General features: G+C 45.4%; 1 protein-coding gene and 1 pseudogene across 1 annotated transcript in view; one reads left to right on the forward strand and one right to left on the reverse strand.

Annotated features, from left to right (window-relative positions):
* Nucleotides 1-23,789, reverse strand: part of DNAH11 (dynein axonemal heavy chain 11) — a 289,112-nt gene that overhangs the window by 80,207 nt on the left and 185,116 nt on the right. Inside the window, exons 58-61 of the mRNA XM_073333745.1 lie at nucleotides 5,418-5,531; nucleotides 4,402-4,545; nucleotides 3,639-3,821; nucleotides 2,605-2,706 (exon numbers count right to left, since the gene is read on the reverse strand). Coding sequence (XP_073189846.1) covers nucleotides 2,605-2,706; nucleotides 3,639-3,821; nucleotides 4,402-4,545; nucleotides 5,418-5,531 — 543 coding nt within the window. The remainder of the gene's footprint in view (nucleotides 1-2,604; nucleotides 2,707-3,638; nucleotides 3,822-4,401; nucleotides 4,546-5,417; nucleotides 5,532-23,789) is intronic.
* LOC140907551 (small ribosomal subunit protein uS15-like) lies at nucleotides 15,560-16,233 on the forward strand (annotated as a pseudogene).

A 23,789-nucleotide genomic window follows, 5' to 3' on the forward strand; every position in this document is an offset into this window, starting at 1 on the left:
TGTTAGATGGGGTGGGATCTGAGTTACCGAGGAAAGAATTTTCTGTAGTATCTGGCTGGTGAATCTTGCCCATATGTTCAGGGTTTAGCTGATTGCCATATTTGGGGTCAGGAAGGAATTTTCCTCCAGGGCAGATTGGAAGAGGCCCTGGAGGTTTTTTGCCTTCCTCTGTAGCATGGGGCACGGGTCACTTGCTGGAGGATTCTCTGCTCCTTGAAGTCTTTAAACCACGATTTGAGGACTTTAATAGCTCAGACATAGGTGAGAGGTTTTTCACAGGAGTGAGTGGGTGAGATTCTGTGGCCTGCGTTCTGCAGGAGGTCAGACTAGATGATCATAATGGTTCCTTCTGACCTTAGTATCTGTGAATCTATGAATTATTGTGAGCCCATTTCAAAATCTGATAATGCCACATAGCTTCAGGATGCCTTTTTGAGTATATTCGTAATTTATACAAATGAGCTACTTAAATCAGATTACTCATGTAAAACAGCAAAACACACTGGGAAGTAGTCCCTTTTTCCTATAGTTTGTGGAAAAACATAAGGCATTTGGATAAACTGCAAGATTTTTTCCACTGGCCTATGAACAAACCACCCCATAATTGAAGCTGAGGAGATCCAAGATGTGGGCTGCAAGAAGCAAGCATGGAGTTCTCCAGCTCAACAGGAGATCTTACAGTATTCATGATTTCCTTACTGTAACCTGTCATTCTATTGTCTGTTTTACTAGAACAAGTAACCACATCCAGCCCCTGTGTGAAAAGAAGCCTGGCTGAAGATCTATTGTGTATTCTATATGGCTATTGAGAAAAATATTCATGTTAAATATGCAATGTGATGACATATTTGGCCATATACGGGAAACAGATAACAGCAAGGGGAACTGTAACTTAACCTGTGGTGTACAACTTTTCCTACAGGAAACTCACCATAATTAAAGCAAAATAAACACATGACCACATGTAGAGAAATTCATAAGGGGAAAAAATCGGAAATGCACATATATTAAGGGTCAGAAACTGGACTCAGAGATGGGATCTTATTGAGTTATAAGAATAAGCAGACAGTAAAAATTTTTTTGAGCTATTAAGCACAGAACAAGAAAGCACAAGCTCTTTACTCTGAAAATTGACTAAGAAAGGCACTGTGGGAGACCCACATTTGCTATCTCACAATGACTTCCAGATCATTATTACCATCAAACATGCTTAAAGGATTTATTCCTCTTCCTCTCAACCACCTATTTGCCAGCCTTGCAAACTCAGTCTGGGAACTGAAAGTCAACCTGGGTTCTTTCCTTCTTGTATGTCACTCCCCGATAATAAGGATTCTGCATGCCAAATTCTCCCCAGTTAGAAATGAAGTTGCGCAAGTCTGACTCAGGATAGAATCTGCTCCTTCTATTGGAATTTTGTTAACAATCTGACAATGAGTAAGCCAGGACAACATCCCAGATCGCTTTCTCACAGCTAAGTTAATTCAGCAGGGCTGACAGGAGTAAAGAAAGGAGTAAAGAATTATTTTTGTCCAGAAAGTAAGCATACGTGGCTCTGAATATAAACACAGGAAAAAGAGTTCAATAAATATTTCGTGGTAACTATACTTTTTGGTACAACCAATATCTCAAAAGACAGGATGGTCTGAAGAAGCTGAGGTCCTGGTTTCTATCTCCAAGTTTCTCAATGTTTTTCTTAAAGATTCAGAAGGGATTTAATAACATTTTTATTATTTAATTAATACCAAGCATAAATGCAGATGGGCATGAGATTCCAATGCCCAATCTGGAAGTTATTCCTATCCACCAACAAGTCAATAGCCATATAACAACAACTGATTCTGCAGGGATATACAGCTCATATAAATAACAGAATGATTTATATCAATTGCCATTTTTGTTTATTAAATCTATTGGTTTTGTATGTAGCTGAATGGCTTTGGGGAAATTCTGTAATTTCTTGTTGTCATAAATATAAAGGGAAGGGTAAACCCCTTTAAAATCCCTCCTGGCAAGAGGAAAAATCCTCTCACCTGTAAAGGGTTAAGAAGCTAAAGGTAACCTCACTGGCACCTGACCAAAATGACCAATGAGGAGACAAGATACTTTCAAAAGCTGGGAGGAGGGAGAGAAACAAAGGGTCTGTGTCTGTCGGTATGCAGCTTTTGCTGGGGAGAGAACAGGAATGGAGTCTTAGAACTTTTAGTAAGTAATCTAGCTAGGTATGTGTTAGATTATGATTTCTTTAAATGGCTGAGAAAGGAACTGTGCTGAATAGAGTGACTATTTCTGTCTGGGTGTCTTTTTTGTAACTTAAGGTTTTGCCTAGAGGGATTCTCTATGTTTTGAATCTAATTACCCTGTAAGATATCTAAAATGCAGGATGCTCTTCAACAGATTTACAGGAAAAGTAGTAATAAAGCTTAATACAGAACAACCATATCTTTGACAATAAAACAAGGACTTTATGGCATTTCAGAGCTGGGGAGTAATAAAACCAGTTATCTTTCTGGACAGAGTTGGTGCCTTGCCATAGAGATGGACACAAGCCAATGAAATGAGTTCAAGATACTTGAAGAGGACTATCGTTGTTCAGACAGTACTTACAACAAGCTTTTTCCTAATTGCTTCTAGCTTTTCAGTGGCTGCTGCTAGTTCGACATTTGCCTGGGCCAGTGCATGACGTTTTGGCTCCACTTCACAATACACCTCAAGAAAGAGAGAGAGTATAGTTTCATTTGGACAAAAAGTAAGTCTTGAATTCATTCACAAAAACGGCAAATGACACCTGATGAAAGAGCTTCTAATCTGTACAACGAACCAGTAAGTCACAGGTTGCATACATTTGCTCTACCTTTGTACATGGTAGTGAAATACATACAAACCTACAATAAATACAAAATTATAGCTATACACATATACAACTTGCTTTCTGGGAGAGGAGTTATCCCTTGTAGTTCTGACAGTAGCTTATTTAAGAATATCTTAAATAGAAATGAACGCTGCCCATTTATCCCAAACTCTTTCCAACTTTTGTTTCCTTAGCACAGAATAAGTGGGGGAGGGGTTCAATTTGGGAAAACTGGTCTGCTGTGCAAATCAAATCAATTCACATGTGGAATGATTTTTTTGGTCTCAGAATTAAAGGGTAAAGTGTGCATTTAATGTAAATAGTACATTGTAATCAAGTAGATTTTCTAATATTCACAATTAAAGGACATCCAGACATCATACTGCAATGGGCTCGCTAGTTTGCATATATACCACTGGCATCTACTGGAGAATCAGAATTACTCAACTGTGTCTCAGACTGCCTGTCATGTAGACAGCTAGCTGAGATTTTCCTTTAATTCAAGTGGAAGGGGAATGTGTATCTGGAGAAGAAGGATATACGATCTGTCCCCACTGTTGCATCATAATGACAATTACAAACCCCTAATGGCCACAAAGTTGTTGTTTAAAAATGAAGTTTTCAAGCCTTAGCACTGTTTTCCATTTCAACCTCCATCTGCATTTAGTCTTGTATCTTCACTGAAAATTATACACTGAACCTGCTGAAATAGTCACAAGCGTCTATCATAGTATCCTTCCAAACCCACCTACTTGTCCAGTCAGAGACCAAATATCTTGATATATAGTACCTCATAGAATTTTACTATGTTGATAACCCAGGCACAGAGACCAGCTGCTGCAAAGGACTTTGTGAGGACCAAATTTGGGTTGAATTCTGGATCTTTCAAGTAATGCTCTTTGACCACTTTCAGACAGTTCTTAGGAATATGCTCCTTATCATAACTAATTAAAGCTTGTAGGAAGTCATCAACCTGCAAGGAGAAGAGACCTAATGTACCCAATCCATTTACACTGCAGAGAACTTTTCAAGATCACAAGTTAACTCCTGCTTTCATGACCTTAAAATATAAAAGCAAAATGGGCACTCTGCATTTAGTTTGCTTTTGGAGATTGCACTGAGTGAATACAAATTTTGAAAAAAAAAGGGGGGGTGGCAGGAAGCATATCTTCAAATGAATCATTCATTTACAGAACCCATCACACCCCCTCAAAAAAACCCAACCACCCGAGTCCCTCTTTGCAATTAATTTGGGAAATTGTCTGATATCAGGTAAAAACATATATACAATTTTCTTCCTCTTATACTTGACTGCTCTCAGTTTTGCAAATAATAAGTAACTCCCAGTTGATGCTCATGTTGACTTCAGTATGCCACTGAAGCCATGGGGAGACATGATTTATAACAATATGACATCCAGCTCCTTCAATTAAGTCTGTAAGAGAGTGATATTACATTTGACTCAGAACTACCCTTGACTGTAATATTTAATTAACTAGCCCTCCTCTCACCCATCACACATAGCCAACAGATGATTTCCCACTGTCCAGCACCTTTCCCATGAAGACTTTAGCAGCTTTCCAACTTCGGTCTTTGGGCACTTTGCCGTTATAAGCCAATAATACCATGACTGCAGCAGTAACATTAGTTACTGCAGTTGGTGGGTTGGGGAAGGCTTTCAATTCAGTGAGATTAATCTGAAAAGCAATCACACACACACACAAAAAAAAAGTCAACAGAAAGCTGCCAAACAGAGTTAGCCATCCGCAAAGTGAAGATGTCTACAGAGAAATAATGGAATTGCTAGTGCAGCAGGGGTACAGTAGAATCATTCTTAAGAGATTAAGAATGCACAGCTGTACTTTTTGACGACTCTTGGTTGCTTGTGATCCCATTGGTCATCACTTCATATAGTAAGTAGAACTGCAACGATCTGCATGACAGTTACAGGAAGCCATCACTGTCCTGCAGCTCTACAATGAACACGCAATGTTCTATATGGATTCTATATACAGACACAATTTTCGACAGCCTAAAGTGCAAACGCCATTTTTTCACACAAATTTCCTGTTGGACTTGAACCCAAATCAACTAAATGATCCTTGTTGCAGTCGGTATTGTATTTAATATAGATTGTTCGATGCGACTTGACTTCATCAGTAGTAAAATAAATCACAGCAAAAACCCCTATACACTTGTACCATACTGTAGTGCTACTACTTTCAAGAATAGTAAGTAAAATAATCTACCCACATCATACTACTTTGCCAGTTTTCTTCTGGGCACGTGCACTTCTTCCCTCTGTCCCATGTACACAACAGATCCTATGGCACAGTGATGCTTCCAATCAGCCAGAACAACTCAAGAGCTTCACGGTGCTCCTTCATACTAATTATGCTGCTTCTACAAAATTCCCAGTGGCTGCCAGTCTAGGGAGGTGGGGGAACAAGCTCATTCCTGATCTTTCATTGACCAGTACAGCAACAAGACCAATGGGCTGACCCATACATAGCTTATTAAAATCCTTTAAACGAAGTTCCTCACAGCCATTAAACTGCCTGGTTCTTACCTTATTAAGTGTATTTAAAGCTGCTGTAGCAGCCACTAGAGCAGGTTCAGTTTTCAACAAGTCATCTTCACATTCTCTCTGCTTCAGAGATACTTCTGTTTGGATTGCCACTACCTATTCAAAACAAAGAATCTTAAGAGTTTAGCCTGAGACCTAATTTTCCACATGCAGTCAGAGCTGCTTAAGCTGCAGACAGATCTTTTTCTTAGGGTCTGGGTATGCAAGCAATTTATAGTAAGTAGTAACCTTTTTTACAATAGGCACTGTCACAAACTGTGTGGCACAGCCTACGCTCCTACAGTTACTGTATCATGAGAACCAAAAATCTCCCAACATACAGTGATCCCAAGAAAGAGACAATGGGTATGTCTACACTATGGAATAAGGTCGAATGTATAGAAGTCGGTTTTATATATTCGAGTGTGTGTGTCCCCACAGAAAATGCTCTAAGTGCATTAAGTGCATTAACTCGGCGGAGTGCTTCCACAGTACCAAGGCTAGAGTCAACTTCCGGAGAGTTGCACTGTGGGTGGCTATCCCACAGTTCCCGCAGTCTCCGCTGCCCATTGGAATTCTGGGTTGAGATCCCAATGCCTGATGGGGCTAAAACATTGTCGCGGGTGGTTCTGGGTACATATCGTCAGGCCCCCGTTCCCTCCCTCCCTCCGTGAAAGCAAGGGCAGACAATCGTTTCGCGCCTTTTTTCCTGAGTTACCTGTGCAGATGCCATACCACGGCAAGCATGGAGCCCGCTCAGGTAACCGTCACCCTATGTCTCCTGGGTGCTGGCAGACGCGGTACGGCATTGCTACACAGTAGCAGCAACCCCTTGCCTTGTGGCAGCAGACGGTACAGTACGACTGGTAGCCGTCATCGTCATGTCCGAGGTGCTCCTGGCCACGTCGGCTGGGAGCGCCTGGACAGACATGGGCGCAGGGACTAAATTTGGAGTGACTTGACCAGGTCATTCTCTTTAGTCCTGCAGTCAGTCCTATTGAACCGTCTTATGGTGAGCGGGCAGGCGATATGGACTGCTAGCAGTCGTACTGTACCATCTTCTGCCAGGCAGGCAGGAGACGAGGATTGCTAGCAGTCGTATTGTACCATCTTCTGCCAGGCAGGCAAGAGATGAGGATGGCTAGCAGTCGTACTGTACCATCTTCTGCTGAGCAGCCATGAGATGTGGATGGCATGCAGTCCTTCTGCACCGTCTGCTGCCAGCTAAAGATGTAAAAGATAGATGGAGTGGGTCAAAACAAGAAATAGACCAGATTTGTTTTGTACTCATTTGCCTCCTCCCCTGTCTAGGGGACTCATTCCTCTAGGTCACACTGCAGTCACTCACAGAGAAGGTGCAGCGAGGTAAATCTAGCCATGTATCAATCAGAGGCCAGGCTAACCTCCTTGTTCCAATAAGAATGATAACTTAGGTGCACCATTTCTTATTGGAACCCTCCGTGAAGTCCTGTCTGAAATACTCCTTGATGTAAAGACACCCCCTTTGTTGATTTTAGCTCCCTGAAGCCAACCCTGTAAGCCGTGTCGTCAGTCGCCCCTCCCTCTGTCACAGCAACGGCAGACAATCGTTCCGCGCCTTTTTTCTGTGCGGACGCCATACCAAGGCAAGCATGGAGGCTGCTCAGCTCACTTTGGCAATTAGGAGCACATTAAACACCACATGCATTATCCAGCAGTATATGCAGCACCGGAACCTGGCAAAGCGATACCGGGCGAGGAGGCGACGTCAGCGCGGTCACGTGAGTGATCAGGACATGGACACAGATTTCTCTGAAAGCATGGGCCCTGACAATGCATGCATCATTGTGCTAATGGGGCAGGTTCATGCTGTGGAATGCCGATTCTGGGCTCGGGAAACAAGCACTGGTGGGACCGCATAGTGTTGCAGGTCTGGGACGATTCCCAGTGGCTGCGAAACTTTCGCATGCGTAAGGGCACTTTCATGGAACTTTGTGACTTGCTTTCTCCTGCCCTGAGGCGCATGAATACCAAGATGAGAGCAGACCTCACAGTTGAGAAGCGAGTGGCGATAGCCCTGTGGAAGCTTGCAACGCCAGACAGCTACTGGTCAGTTGGGAATCAATTTGGAGTGGGCAAATCTACTGTGGGGGCTGCTGTGATGCAAGTAGCCCACGCAATCAAAGATCTGCTGATATCAAGGGTAGTGACCCTAGGAAATGTGCAGGTCATTGTGGATGGCTTTGCTGCAATGGGATTCCCTAACTGTGGTGGGGCCATAGACGGAACCCATATCCCTATCTTGGCACCGGAGCACCAAGCTGTCGAGTACATAAACCTCAAGGGGTACTTTTCGATAGTGCTGCAAGCTCTGGTGGATCACAAGGGACGTTTCACCAACATCAACGTGGGATGGCCGGGAAAGGTGCATGATGCTCGCATCTTCAGGAACTCTGGGCTGTTTCAAAAGCTGCAGGAAGGGACTTTATTCCCAGACCAGAAAATAACTGTTGGGGATGTTGAAATGCCTATATGTATCCTTGGGGACCCAGCCTACCCCTTAATGCCATGGCTCATGAAGCCGTACACAGGCAGCCTGGACAGTAGTCAGGAGCTGTTCAACTACAGTCTGAGCAAGTGCAGAATGGTGGTAGAATGTGCATTTGGACGTTTAAAGGCGCGCTGGCGCAGTTTACTGACTCGCTTAGATCTCAGCGAAACCAATATTCCCACTGTTATTACTGCTTGCTGTGTGCTCCACAATATCTGTGAGAGTAAGGGGGAGACGTTTATGGCGGGGTGGGAGGTTGAGGCAAATCGCCTGGCTGCTGGTTATGCACAGCCAGACACCAGGGCGGTTAGAAGAGCACAGGAGGGTGCGGTACGCATCAGAGAAGCTTTGAAAACCAGTTTCATGACTGGCCAGGCTACGGTGTGAAAGTTCTGTTTGTTTCTCCTTGATGAAACCCCCGCCCCTTGGTTCACTCTACTTCCCTGTAAGCTAACCACCCGCCCCTCCTCCCTTCAATCACCGCTTGCAGAGGCAATAAAGTCATTGTTGCTTCACATTCATGCATTCTTTATTCATTCGTCACACAAATAGGGGGATGACTACCAAGGTAGCCCAGGAGGAGTGGTGGAGGAGGGAAGGAAAATACCACACAGCACTTTAAAAGTTTACAACTTTAAAATTTATTGAATGACAGCCTTCTTTTTTTTGGGCAATCCTCTGTGGTGGAGTGGCTGGTTGGCCGGAGGCCCCCCCCACTGCGTTCTTGGGCATCTGGGTGTGGAGGCTATGGAACTTGGGGAGGAGGGCGGTTGGTTACAGAGGGGCTGCAGTGGCAGTCTGTGCTCCAGCTGCCTTTGCTGCAGCTCAACCATACACTGGAGCATACTGGTTTGGTCCTGCAGCAGCCTCAGCATTGAATCCTGCCTCCTCTCATCACGCTGCCGCCACATTTGAGCTTCAGCCCTGTCTTCAGCCCGCCACTTACTCTCTTCAGCCCGCCACCTCTCCTCCCGGTCATTTTGTGCTTTCCTGCACTCTGACATTATTTGCCTCCACGCATTCGTCTGTGCTCTGTCAGTGTGGGAGGACAGCATGAGCTCGGAGAACATTTCATCGCGAGTGCGTTTTTTTTTCTTTCTAAGCTTCACTAGCCTCTGGGAAGGAGAAGATCCTGTGATCATTGAAACACATGCAGCTGGTGGAGAGAAAAAAAGGGACAACGGTATTTAAAAAGACACATTTTATAAAACAGTGGCTATACTCTTTCAGGGTAAACCTTGCTGTTAACATTACATACATAGCACATGTGCTTTCGTTAGAAGGTCGCATTTTGCCTCCCCCCACCGCGTGACTACCCCCTCAACCTTCCCCCCTCCCTGTGGCTAACAGCGGGGAACATTTCTGTTTAGCCACAGGCAAACAGCCCAGCAGGAATGGGCTCCTCTGAGTGTCCCCTGAAGAAAAGCACTCTATTTCAACCAGGTGACCATGAATTATATCTCACTCTCCTGAGGATAACACAGAGAGATAAAGAACGGATGTTGTTTGAATGCCAGCAAACATACACTGCAATGCTTTGTTCTATAATGATTCCCGAGTACGTGTTACTGGCCTGGAGTGGTAAAGTGTCCTACCATGAAGGACGCAATAAGGCTGCCCTCCCCAGAAACCTTTTGCAAAGGCTTTAGGACTACATCTAGGAGAACCGCGAATGCCAGGGCAAAGTAATCCTTTCACATGCTTGCTTTTAAACCATGTATAGTATTTTAAAAGGTACACTCACCAGAGGTCCCTTCTCCGCCTGCTGGGTCCAGGAGGCAGCCTTGGGTGGGTTCGGGGGGTACTGGCTCCAGGTCCAGGGTGAGAAACAGTTCCTGGCTGTCGGGAAAACCGGTTTCTCCGCTTGCTTGCTGTGAGCTATCTACAACCTCATCATCATCATCATCATCTTCGTCCCCAAAACCTGCTTCCGTATTGCCTCCATCTCCATTGAAGGAGTCAAACAACACGGCTGGGGTACTGGTGGCTGAACCCCCTAAAATGGCATGCAGCTCATCATAGAAGCGGCATGTTTGGGGCTCTGACCCGAAGCGGCCATTCGCCTCTCTGGTTTTCTGGTAGGCTTGCCTCAGCTCCTTCAGTTTCACGCGGCACTGCTTCGGGTCCCTGTTATGGCCTCTGTCCTTCATGCCCTGGGAGATTTTGACAAAGGTTTTGGCATTTCAAAAACTGGAACGGAGTTCTGATAGCACAGATTCCTCTCCCCAAACAGCGATCAGATCCCGTACCTCCCGTTCGGTCCATGCTGGAGCTCTTTTGCGATTCTGGGACTCCATCATGCTCACCTGTGCTGATGAGCTCTGCATGGTCACCTGCAGCTTGCCACGCTGGCCAAACAGGAAATGAGATTCAAAAGTTCGCGGTTCTTTTCCTGTCTACCTGGCCAGTGCATCTGAGTTGAGAGTGCTGTCCAGAGCGGTCAGAATGGAGCACTCTGGGATAGCTCCCGGAGGCCAATACCATCGAATTGTGTCCACAGTACCCCAAATTCGAGCCGGCAACGTCGATTTAAGCGCTAATCCACTTGTCAGGGGTGGAGTAAGGAAATCGATTTTAAGAGCCCTTTAAGTCGAAATAAAGGGCTTCATTGTGTGGACGGGTACAGGTTTACATCCATTTAACGCTGCTAAATTCGACCTAAAGTCCTAGTGTAGACCAGGGCAATGAGTCAGATCCCCAGCTGTGACTGAGCTCTGCTAAGTTAAAAGCTCCACATGGCAGGTGATTTACAACCCCAGGCTTATAGGACCCCTATTGCAGCCGCCTCTTCCTGCGGACCACTGCATCCAGACAAAGTATAAACCCCATTACGTCTGATAAAGAGTTCAGAGAGTGCCACATTCCTTTCATCCTAGCTGTTCTCTTTGCTGTCCTGAATCATGAAGTTGCTCCCTCTTGCTGTTCTGTCCTTTTCTGAGCAGAAACATGGAAGAAGATGGAGGATACCCACTGAATTTCTTTGTGGGAAAACACATTGATATCAAGAATACAGGCAAAACAGTGAGCAGGCAAATGGAGGAGCTAGAAAATGGCAGAAAAATTGCCACATTTGTGGATGTGTGTGTCTCAGACAGATTTATCTGGCATCTTGACAAAAAAAAAAAAAGTTAAGTTATGCAATCATTTGCCCAGTTATTTAATCACAACATACTCTGGGTCAGGGTCATAGCTAAACACTCTGATAGTTTCCATCATAATCTTTTACACTGACAGTTTTATAATATAAAATAAAAAAATGTCTGCCAGGCTTAAATTTGGTGAATATGTTTTATTCTTGGAATATATTTTTTTCTTTTAAAATTGGTTTTGATTGTATTAATACATCAAGTAAGAAAATAGACATTTAGACTAGTTTGGGATTTTTGTAATTGTGTAATTGAAAAACAGCATGAATTTTAAAAAACAGAAATTTGCCCAGAGCTTCTGGTTTATGACATTGCTTTTGTACTGTGGAAATAAATTAAGCTTTCTGATAACTTAATGGTGTCAGCTTTATTTTAATACTACCCACTAATTAAATAAACATACATTTAAAAAGCCATTTCAGAACAGCTACAAGGCACTTTGTAAAGAACTTGTATACCAGTGGCTAAATTACCACCTACACAGAGCAATTACTCTTATCCTGAAACTACCCTGGAAATACACTGCAAAATTTTTTACCTGATAATTTCCTTTCTGGATATGGCCTCTTTGCCATTAAAAGACATTTGGATTGCTATTTGCTTTCTGCAAATATCACAGGCAGCTCAGACTTGTCCATGAGGCTCCACACCTTGACCACACTCCTCCTGCTCGCATTCCAGAAGCGTATAATAAATGTGACTGAATAAAGTGCTACTGTTACAAAGTTTTATTTTTAATCTACTAGTACAAATTTAGTGTTTCATTACAATTGTGGAAGCACTCATCTGGAGTGAAAGTGGAAGGGACATGGCTCTTTCTTAGAGCCTCATGGACAAGTATGAGCAGCCTACAACATCTGTAGAATGAGGAAACTAAAAACAGTATAATTAAGTTATTTAGGTACCATGGCTTGGAGCACTTTCCACTCAAGGAATTTTCCTTCTGTAGAGGAATGAAGGTCAACCCAACAGCACTCTGTAAAAACAGTGCTGTTGGGAGTGACTACATAGCAGCTTTACATAATTTCAATTCAATTCAGTGAGATTTTATTGGCATGACAACTCACATAAATATTACCAAAGGAGGAGAGGCAGGAAGAGACAGATCCTCCTCAATGGTTGACTCCCTTTTTGCCCTGGATGCTGCCATGAAGAATGTTGAATGGGCACCGATCCCCTTGGGCTTGGTTTGATGTCTGGCTATGGAGGAGCTTTCAGGCCCAGACATTTAGGGCAAAAGAAATGAACAGATAGGAGAACTGATTAGTTCTGCTAAGGTAAAATTGAACAACTCTTTCATACAGGTGTAGAGGCTTTGGGTAAAACAAAGGAAGAACAATTTTCTGTGATGTATGGAAAGAAGAGTTTATCTTGGTAACAATCAATTCAGTGGTAGGAAAAATGACTGTTGTTATGGAAGATGTAGTAGTAAGAGCAGAGGCTTCAGACTTTTCTGATCTGACTGTGATCAAGAAGCTGGTTTGCATGGAAATGAAATGCAGGGACTTAGATGCCATCAATTTGAATGGGTCATGAGAGCCTACAGAATTGTGGCAAGATCCCAGGTAGGGAAGGCAGGTCTGACTGCTAGTTTTGGTAGACATGCTCCCCTGAAGAGCCAGACTACCACTAGGTGATTTACCAGAGACATGGAAGAGCCTGTGTTTATAACACTATGTAGTGCTGAGACATGAGATAGAATGGTAGGAGGTCTTGGGCCCAAGTTTAGGTCATCTTGCAAGAGATCCAGAAGAGCTAGGATGACCAGTTTCCTGAAATTTCTAGCCTGGTATCAGTAGAATTTTGTCCAAACTCTTGTGTAGGCTAAGAGGGTGGAAGGCCTGTGGGATGCTAAGATAGCCTATTATTGTGGAAGAGTAACCCATCTAGGTTAGCCAAGCTGTCATGCTCCAAAATCAGGACCTGGCTCAAGGACAGAAGATCCTGTCAGGTGAGAGACTGAGTAGAAGCAGTTCTCACTACCATGGCCTTCTTCCATAATTTCCTCTTTTTTCTCCTTCTGAGTGACTCTTCCTAGCAGAATGGCAGGGAAAGCACAGAGCCAAAACAGATCTGAGTCAGAGAGTCCAATCCCAGTGAGGAGTGGTGGTCTTTTCAGGTGAATAAGAGTTTCACCTTTGCATTTTGATTGAATGCAAATAGATCTCCCTGGAGATAGCCTGCGGTACTGGAAATCAACTGATATAGTTCTAGGTTCAGGGAGCATTCCATGTAGTCTCTCTGCTGATACCCTTAGACAGCCCGCTTTCGTGTTCAGTGTCCCACTCATGTAAATCACTCTGATGCAGCTAGGGGTGGCCTTCTGCCCAGGAGACAATCTGGCCCACTTCAGCAAATACGTTTGAGTTTCCTGTCCCCACCTCACAATGTATAGGAATCGGGTACTATCCCTTTAAATAAGTTAAAAGAAAAGGAGTACTTGTGGCACCTTAGAGACTAACCAATTTATTTGAGCATAAGCTTTCATGAGCTACAGCTCACTTCATCGGATGCATAAAGTGGAAAATGCAGTGAGGATGTTTTATACACACAGACCATGAAAAAATGGGTGTTTATCACTTCAAAAGGTTTTCTCTCCCCCCACCCCACTCTCCTGCTGGTAATAGCTTATCTAAAGTGATCACTCTCCTTACAATGTGTATGATAATCAAGGTGGGCCATTCCCAGCACAAATCCAGGGTTTAACAAGAACGTCTGAGGAACAGTGGGGGGAGCGGGGGGTTTGGAAAAAACAAGGGGAAATAGGTTACCTTGCATAATGACTTAACCACTCCCAGTCTCTATTCAAGCCTAAGTTAATTGTATCCAATTTGCAAATGAATTCCAATTCAGCAGTCTCTCGCTGGAGTCTGGTTTTGAAGTTTTTCTGTTGTAATATCGCAACTTTTATGTCTGTAATCGCGTGACCAGAGAGATTGAAGTGTTCTCCGACTGGTTTATAAATGTTATAATTCTTGACATCTGATTTGTGTCCATTTATTCTTTTACGTAGAGACTGTCCAGTTTGACCAATGTACATGGCAGAGAGGCATTGCTTGCACATGATGGCATATATCACATTGGCAGATGTGCAGGTGAACGAGCCTCTGATAGTGTGGCTGATGTTATTAGGCCCTGTGATGGTGTCCCTTGAATAGATATGTGGGCACAGTTGGCAATGGGCTTTGTTGCAAGGATAGGTTCCTGGGTTAGTGGTTCTGTTGTGTGGTATGTAGTTGCTGGTGAGTATTTGCTTCAGGCTGGGGGGCTGTCTGTAGGCAAGGACTGGCCTGTTTCCCAAGATTTGTGAGAGTGATGGGTCGTCCTTCAGGATAGGTTGTAGATCCTTGATAATGCGTTGGAGAGGTTTTAGTTGGGGGCTGAAGGTGATGGCTACTGGCGTTCTGTTATTTTCTTTGTTAGGCCTGTCCTGTAGTAGGTGACTTCTGGGTACTCTTTTGGCTCTGTCAATCTGTTTCTTCACTTCCGCAGGTGGGTATTGTAGTTGTAAGAATGCTTGATAGAGATCTTGTAGGTGTTTGTCTCTGTCTGAGGGGTTGGAGCAAATACGGTTGTATCATAGAGCTTGGCTATAGACAATGGACTGTGTGGTGTGGTCTGGGTGAAAGCTGGAGGCATGTAGGTAGGAATAGCGGTCACTAGGTTTCCGGTAGAGGGTGGTGTTTATGTGACCATCGCTTATTAGCACCGTAGTGTCCAGGAAGTGGATCTCTTGTGTGGACTGGTCCAGGCTGAGGTTGATGGTGGGATGGAAATTGTTGAAATCATGGTGGAATTCCTCAAGGGCTTCTTTTCCATGGGTCCAGATGATGAAGATGCATCAATATAGCGCAACTAGCGTAGGGGCATTAGGGGACGAGAGCTGAGGAAGTGTTGTTCTAAGTCAGCCATAAAAATGTTGGCATACTGTGGGGCCATGCGGGTACCCATAGCAGTGCTGCTGATTTGAAGGTATACATTGTCCCCAAATGTGAAATAGTTATGGGTGAGGACAAAGTCACAAAGTTCAGCCACCAGGTTTGCCGTGACATTATCGGGGATAGTGTTCCTGACGGCTTGTAGTCCATCTTTGTGTGGAATGTTGGTGTAGAGGTGTACCATCCTGGCCACTTCTACATCCATAGTGGCCAGGATGGTATTTTCAGGAAGATCACCGATGGACTGTAGTTTCCTCACTTTCAGCTCTTAGTGCCTCTTGCTCCCAGTTCCTCAGACGCTCACCACAAACTGAAGTGAGGTCCTTTTTAAACTCAGGTGCTCCGATTAGCCAGCATGCCCTAATTGATTCTAGCAGCTTCTTAATTGACTCCAGGTGTCCTAATTAGCCTGCCTGAATTTGTTCCAGGAAGTTCCTTCTTGTTCTGGAACTGCCCCTGTTACCTTACCCAGGGAAAATGGACCTGCTTAATCTGGGACTAATATATCTGCCTTCTAACACTCTCGCCATCATGGGTCGCATGCACACTTCGAGGAAGGGCCTGTCCCAGTCAGTGTGCCCACATGGTTAAAACTTACTTCTGATGACATAAAGGAACAGATCTGCAAACTGGCTAAGAAAGGTCTGACTCCCTCACAGATCGGTGTAATCCTAAGGGATTCTCATGGTGTTGCCAAAGTTTGTTTTGTCACTAGCAACAAAATTTTAAGGATCCTTAAGTCCAAGGGACTTGCCCCAGACCTTCCAGAGGATCTGTACCACTTGATCAAGAAAGCTGTTGCTGTCCATAAACATCTTGAGAGAAACAGAAAAGGAGTACTCGTGGCACCTTAGAGACTAACAAATTTATTTGAGCATAAGCTTTCGTGAGGTACAGCATCCGAGGAAGTGAGCTGTAGCTCACGAAAGCTTATGCTCAAATAAATTTGTGAGTCTCGAAGGTGCCACAAGTACTCCTTTTCTTTTTGTGGATACAGACTAACATGGCTGCTACTCAGAAGGATAAAGATGCCAGATGTCGTCTGCTTCTGACTGAGAGCAGAATTCACAGGCTGGCTTGTTACTACAAGATCAAGAGAGTACTCCCACCCAAGTGGAAGTATGAGTCATCCACTGCCTCTGCTCTGGTCGCTTAAGAGTTCACTCTTCTTTTTGCTGAAAGAATAAAGTCACATTAAAGACCAAAAAAAAAACCCCAATACTCTCCTGTAGCCATCTGGCCTGATCCTGTCACAGTATCTAGTGAAGTCTTGTGCATTTGTATATAGTTAGTAAATACCATTATTTGGAATCCAGTTGTGCCCATGTGGTTTCCCCATATTCTCTCTGTTGTGTAGAGAATAAGGACAACACTCCTTGCCTGTTTATATATAGGAGAGTCATCAAATTGTTGTGCTCCTTTCTCAGGGGATCCTGGAAATCCCAAAGAGCCAGCCTGAATGGTTCTTGATGAGTGAGGATGGTCTGATTTGTATAGTCCCAAGAACCTTGCAGAGCAGTGATGAGCTGCCAAAATCTTAACAACTGGTTCCCTATAAAAAGTTCTGATTTAAGGGATGTGCCCCAGTATGTATTTTTTGTACCAACAGGGTTACCATACGTCTGTATTTTCCCGGGAGGAATTTTTAAGATTTAAAAATTCCTCCCGGACGGCGATTTAAGAACCAAAAAGCCTGACCTGTCCGGGAAAATACAGATGTATGTTAACCCTGCCTAAAGTTCTTTTTTAAAAAGATGGGCCTGAACTAGAAATGAGCTCCATTTCACACGTGTGGGTCCCCGCCACTCCCTGGGGGTGTGCTAGGGTGACCAGATGTCCCGATTTTATAGGGACAGTCCCGATTTTGGGGTCTTTTTCTTATATAGGCTCCTATTACCCCCCCCCCCCGCCATCCTGATTTTTCACACTTGCTGTCTGGTCACCCTAGGGTGTGCACATGTGTGGGTCCCAGCTGCTCCCTGCCCCCCTCATTGAAGCAGGTGTGCAGGGTTACTGCCCTGGGAAGTGCAGGGCACCAGTGGACGTGGGGCAGGGCTAGCTGGAGGCAGGGGGTGCAGGGCTGGCTGTGGGCAGGTCAGGGGGTGTGGCAGGAGCTGGTGCAGGCCGGGCAGACGGTGCGGGGATGGCTGGAGACAGGGGCTGGCTGCAGGCAGGGCAGGGGGTGCGGGGGTGGCTGGAGACAGGGGCTGGCTGCGGGCAGGGCGGGGGGTGGCTGGAGACAGGCTGGCTGCGGGCAGGGCAGGGGGGCGGCAGGGAGTGTGGAGGTGACTGGAGGCAGGGCAGAGGGTGCAGCAGGGGCTGGCTGCGGGCAGGGCAGGGGCTGGTGCAGGCAGGGCAGGGGGTGGCTGGAGACAGGGGCTAGTGCGGGCAGGGCAGGGGATCGCTGGAGGCAGGGCAGGGGGTGCGGCAGGGGCTGGTGCGTCTGGAGGCAGGAGTGTGGGGGTGGCTGAAGGCAGGGGCTGGTGCGGGCAGGGCAGGGGGTGCGGCAGGGGCTGGTGCGGGCAGGGCAGGGGGTGGCTGGAGGCAGGGGCTGGCTGCGGGCAGGGGGGTGGGTGCTCACGGGGAGAGCAGCAGGACGCAGCCCAGGCCCAGCAGAGCAGCCGGGGACCCACCAGGCAGCACCGGGAGCCCGAGGGCCAGGAGAGCAGCAGCAGCTACAGGGCTCATGCCCAGGGCTAGACGGCAGCCCACATGGCTCCCGCAGTGCAGCGCCCCCGGCGGCCGGAGCAGGAATTACATCACTTCCAGTCCGGAGCCCATCAAAGCCTCAGCGCCCCCTGCAGGGAAGCGGGTTAACAACTGGTTCTAAAACTGCTTCAAAATTTAACAACTGGTTCACGCGAACTGGTGCGAACCGGCTCCAGCTCACCACTGTTGCAGAGGTTTCTCTGGAAGAGTCTTGGCTGGTGCTGCATAAGGCCAGAGGTCTTAAATATGAGCCCCTTTTCCTGGCCTTTTCCTGAGGGTCCCTGGGCTGTGAGCGATTGTGGGAGAGCTCCTAGTCTTTGCCTCATGATACATTCTCCTTAGAGGTGGGAGCATCTCATGCCCTGTTTACTCAGTTTGATCAGCTCTGCCACGTGGAAGAAGAAGAGAAAAGTGGGAGGGCACTGATGCGGGGAAATAACCTCTGAAAAACGGTCGTTCCCTCAACGAAGGTTAGACTGGGGGCAGGTTGAAAAGGGTAATTTTGCTCACTGCTACCCCCTAAAATTGGGGATTTAAAACTGGGGTAGTGATAGATAAGTGAGGAGTGCTGAACTTCTGCTCAGTTTGCATGGTGGAAAGTGGAGAGTTTGGAAAGAGGATAGGAGAAGCCTGGCCATACTGTGACACAAAAACACCATGGGTGCCAACTGGCACAGGGTTCACTGCAACTCCTGTCTCAGTCCTGACAAACTCACTATACATAATACATTGCTTTCATGGTATTTATCCATAAAAGGTAGCATGTGAGGTCTCTACTGAAAGTGTGTAACTTATTGATACCCATAACCATTGTGAGATGTGGGTGATATCTAAGGAGTAATGTAACTATATGGAAAATTATGCTTTTATGGTCTTGGAGTGAAAATGAGTCACCAGAGAAAAAGCGTATGTCTCGGTGGAGGCCCAGTCAAGTTAGAGGGTGTTGTCACCCCGCACAGGCTAGCCAAATATGTAATATGTTGCTCTATTGTCAGCCATTGCAACAACCCAAAGAAGCCAATGGAAAACCATCAAAGGTAAACTATAAACATTGAAACCATCTGGAAGTGGAAAGGAAGGATATGACAGCAAGGGGGTCACCCTGTCAGTGAATAAAGGCAACAGACTGATTCAACATATCAACAGGATGGAGAAAGATACTCTGGATCCATTCTCCGAGAAGCAGAAATGCTTCATGAAAGATTGGGTCCTGCTCCTTGGGGCTAGTGATTGCTACAAAAGACAACTTTGGGTGTGAGAATCTATCTGCGCATTAGCTAGGAAAGGTAACAGTTAATAAGTGTAGGCCCTAGCTCCTGTTTTATGGTTTTTTTAGTTTTGTATGTAACCATTTGTTCCCCTGGGTTTCTAGTTAAATCTCTTTTTTTCTTACATAAATTTCTCTTTGATTTATTATAATTGAACTCAAATGCTGCATATGATGCAGGAGCAGTGTTCTAAGGCAAAACTAGAGTACACCATTCCTTTAGAAATGGAGGATCTGGGATTTCTGTGGGTATCCAGTGATCAGGGGCTGCACATCACAGGGGGACACTTTGAAGGGACTTAGGGGCTGCAGTGCAGCTATTTTCAACTGGCAGGACTGGTGTAGCTTAGAATAGAGTGTTTGAGCACCTGACAGGCTGATTGTGTCAGGGAGTTAACACCCAGCTGGCACAGGCAAGGCTTCCTTGCATCGCAGGCAGGTGGCAACAAGGTGACTCACAGTCCTGAGTGCCCCGAGGAGCACCACATCTACCCCAGAGCAAAGAACAAATTTCAGAAACAAATATGACCATCAAAAATAGCCTAGGCCACCAGTAATTTTCCCTTCTAGATGCTGTCAGACAGTCACTTGCACAAGTACCACCTCAGTGTCTCCCCAGTGACCACAGAACTCCTGCTTGACTATCAGACACCTAATACGTGAGTTGAATTATTTGAAGCATGGCTGACAAGAGGTCTGTCTTGGCTCCCTACAAGCTCAGGGTTACTCCACCAGTCTTACTTCATCCAAGTCTGAACCTGTCAGATTCTTCCACACTAGGCTATTCTGATCCCTCAAAATACATTGCAAGCTTCTTGGAGAATGGTGTAGGTGAGTTGTTGGCAGGGAATCCTGGTTTAGCTGGGGCCCTTTGGTGCAGCTAGCTCTTAGAATTTCAGCAGGTCCCATCGTTCCTTGGGAGTAGCAGAGGGATATTCCAAGTTACCCGTGATATCAGAATTCCCCTGCTCTCCAGCAGCACACCAGATCTCCTCACTCTCTTAGCTCCCGCACCAGCTGCTGCAGCAGTGGAGATCCTGCCTCCACTGCTCAGTCTCTAAGGGCAGGTCTACACTATAGCCGGGATCGACGCTCCGAGATCGATCCACCGGCAGTTGATTTAGCGGGTCTAGTAAAGTTGACCCCTGTACTCTACCCCCCAACTAGAAGAGTAACGTAAGACAATGGGAGATTTTCTCCCGCTGACCCCCCACAGTGTAGACCCCGGGGTAACTCGATGTAAGGTACATCGACTCCAGCTACGTTATTCGTGTACCTGGAGTTGTGTAGCATAGGTCGACTTACCGTGGTAGTGTAGACATAGCCTAACCCTCTGCAGTGGCTACTTCTCCTCTGAACAGGGAGTGGGTGAATCATTTTCCAGTGTCTCCCTGTGCTCCTAATGCTGCTCTTTCCTGGCTCAGTAGGGGAGCAAGCTGCTTGGCTCCTTGTAGTGACTGAACCTTATGGTGGAGGAACAAGTTGCCCAGTCTCTGCTTATCTTCCTGCTGTTGCTGCTACCTGCAGGGGGAAGGTGTTTACCACAGCCCCCACTCTTCCCATCCCCAGCCTTCACCAGCTGGGCAGTGCCTACAGGCTTCTCTCCCAGAAGTCTCTGTGTATCTGGGCAGCACAGCTTTTCTCTCTCTAACTGTCAGGTTGTCCGATTTTATGTCTTGACTACTATATAGGTGAGACTTCTCTTGTTCTGACACTTACTGATGGTCTCCGCTGCCATTCACATACCCAGGGATTCTAAGGAGACCCCATGAGTAACCTGACAGAGTGCAATGGACTCCCCTAGTATTTGCACTGGTTTAATTTCAGGTGGGAATTTAAACAGATATGGTTAAATCAATGCAGTTTCCTTATGGGCACTCTTATTTTTGTTTAAGATAGACTTCAGCCAAACTATTAAGAACAGGCTTAAGCTAAACCAAATTAAGCCATCTTAAAACTGAAATAAGAGCATCCACACATCCTTGTGCAATGGTTTCACTATATCAGTTTAAAAACCGATCTGGGTTATATCAGTACAAATTTCTCATGTAGACAAGACCTCAGTAGAGAATTTCTGTATGGGGAAAAATTAGTGGGTGCTCTGCATCCACTGGCAGCCAAGCTCCCCTCCCCGTGCCCCCCAGCCCATCTCTCCTCCTCCTCCGCCTCCTCCCCTGAGCACACCGCATCCCTGCTCCTCCACCTACCTCACAGCGCTTGCCACTGCCAAACAGCTGTTTGGCGGCATAGCAAGCTCCGGGAAGGAGGGGGAGGAGCAGGAACGTGGCATGCTCATGGGAGGAGGCGGGGCCGGGGCAGGGATTTGGGGAAGGAGTTGAAATGGGGGCGGAGCAGGGAGGGGGCAGAGTTGGGGCAGGTATTTTGGGGAAGGGGGTGGAATTGGGGGCACGGCAGGAGGCACAGGGGGGTCGAGCACCCACAGGCACGAGCAGAAGTTGGTGCCTATGCTTACAATTACATATTTGGGAAATTATTGTACTTATTTTGTAAGGATATGCTGCCTGGGGCTGAAGTCAGTTGTATGTAGTTTGGTCTTTATCCTTGTACCTCACAACTCATGTGAAATAGCTTCTCATGCACACATTTCCTGTTAGGTCTTGCTTGAATAAAGTCTAATTATGGAGAAAGCAAAATATTACAGTGATTGGGATATTAATATTTGGATAGCCACTACAGTGCATTGGTAGTAAAAAGTCTCCATAAGAACTTTTACTATGAATAGGTAATGTCCTAACTACAGTAGTTGTTTGTACAATAATCTGGGCTGGCAGCCGTGTGTGTGTGTGTATTTATAATACATCTAGGAAACCAAAGAAAACAATAAACTAAGAATAAACTCAGATTAAGTGACACATTGCTAAACCAGGAAACTCAAAACGAAGCTTAACAGTCCCTCCTGCCTTTCCCCACCTCCAAAACAACTTGAGTTCAGGATTGAGTTGGTGGGAGTTATAGGTTGAATTTCCCAGCATACGTCAGTTTGCATCACAGACATAGCATACTTTAAAATTAAGTACTAGTTTTCAGATCTTCCTTGGTTCACACTTTCTCTCTATGTGCTGCAAGCCGGCCAGCCTAAGCTACTGCTATACTATACATGGGAAAAAATACAAATTCTGTTTTAGACAAGCTGCAATTATATGTGAAGGTACAAGTCAGCAGATCAGCCCAACAGCTGTGGTGAGACAAGTTGGGTGAGGGAATATCTTTTATTGGACCAGCTTCTGTTCATGAGAGAGACAAGCTTTGGAGGTGCACAGAGCTCTTCAATAAATTGGTCCAATAAAAGATATTACCCCACCCACTTTGTCTCTCTAATATCCTGGGACCAACATGACTACAACAACGTTGCATACAACATATGTAACACCATTTCAAAATGGTAAGAACATGTACCAACTGAACTCGCCTGCATCATAAACAGTACCATGCAGTGGTTCAAATATGATGTAGTCCTTTCCATTAAACAGAATAGACAATTAAAATATCACACAAGCTGATGCTTTAGTTTTATTTCCATTTTCTGATTTCCCTAATTTTCTCTTCCTTGTTCTTGTTTATTGTGCTATTACTCTTTGCTTCTTGGTGGCTGGAGGAAGTTAAGAAGCTATATTGATTTTTAAGAAAAAAAAGTAATGGAATGGGAGACAGAAGGGTGATTTCAATCAGTCCACTCCTCCAAGTGGAGATCAGTATTAAAAACCTATCCCCAACATTTTAGTAGTCCAGTTCAGGGCGGAAGTTCCTACAGGTAAGAGCTCCTGAGCAATATCTGAATTGCTGGGGAAGCTGGAAATCAAATGTACAATCACATGTAAAAATTAGTTGGACTAGTGAACATGATGATCCAAGTGCAGCACACACACCAAAAGCATTGTTTTAGTCGGAGGGGGCAGTCAGAGTGGTTCCAGCCTCACTCCCCATGCTTACGCCATGTAATTCTAGCATCCACAATACCTATACTCCACTGTACTAGTGTGACAGTGTGGTTTTCTGCTTTGAAGGGGGCAGGTTCCTTATTCGAAAGCAAGACATATCACAATGCATTTACAGCTGTACAGCTACTCTGGGTGATGTCAACCTACCACATCGAAGAGTGACTGCAGCTGCCCACAGAGCAACTGCCATTGTTTACAAGCTCAAAAGAAGTGATACCTATACGCAGACTCTCTTGACTCCTGTACAAGCTCCAGCTTACACCACGGGTCTGGTCCCATCCAGACCCGTCCTTCCTCTCTGGATGATTCTGACGTGATCTGACCACCCCATCCCTCCCCTCTCCCCTATAGGCAGGGCATCTCTAAAGGCGTCTAGTAAAGGCATCTAGTAAATGCTTTAAAACTTGCAAAATCCCTACACCATTAGCTTCCTCTGATGTTCTGTAGTAGGAGCACCTTGGAACCTCCATGTTCACATGTTTTGTACAAAATATACCTTCTGAGGTATCATTTTAAAAGTCTTGATCTGTTGAACATAAATATCCCAGGTTTCAGAGTAGCAGCCGTGTTAGTCTGTATTCGCAAAAAGCAAAGGAGGACTTGTGGCACCTTGGAGACTAATCAATTTATTGGAGCATGAGCTTTCGTGAGCTACAGCTCACTTCATCGGATGTCCCATTGGATTGTATGTACAGCCATTGTATGAGCAGTGTTGTTACTGGAATATGCTGTCAGGCTGGGAACACCCAAAACCAACCTTTCAGTTACAACAAAGGAGTAGCCATCAGAAGCCATACAGTGTTAATAGCTCATCAACACCTATAAA

This window comes from Lepidochelys kempii, chromosome 2 (assembly GCF_965140265.1).
Source record: "Lepidochelys kempii isolate rLepKem1 chromosome 2, rLepKem1.hap2, whole genome shotgun sequence".
NCBI classification, from domain to species: Eukaryota; Metazoa; Chordata; order Testudines; family Cheloniidae; genus Lepidochelys; species Lepidochelys kempii.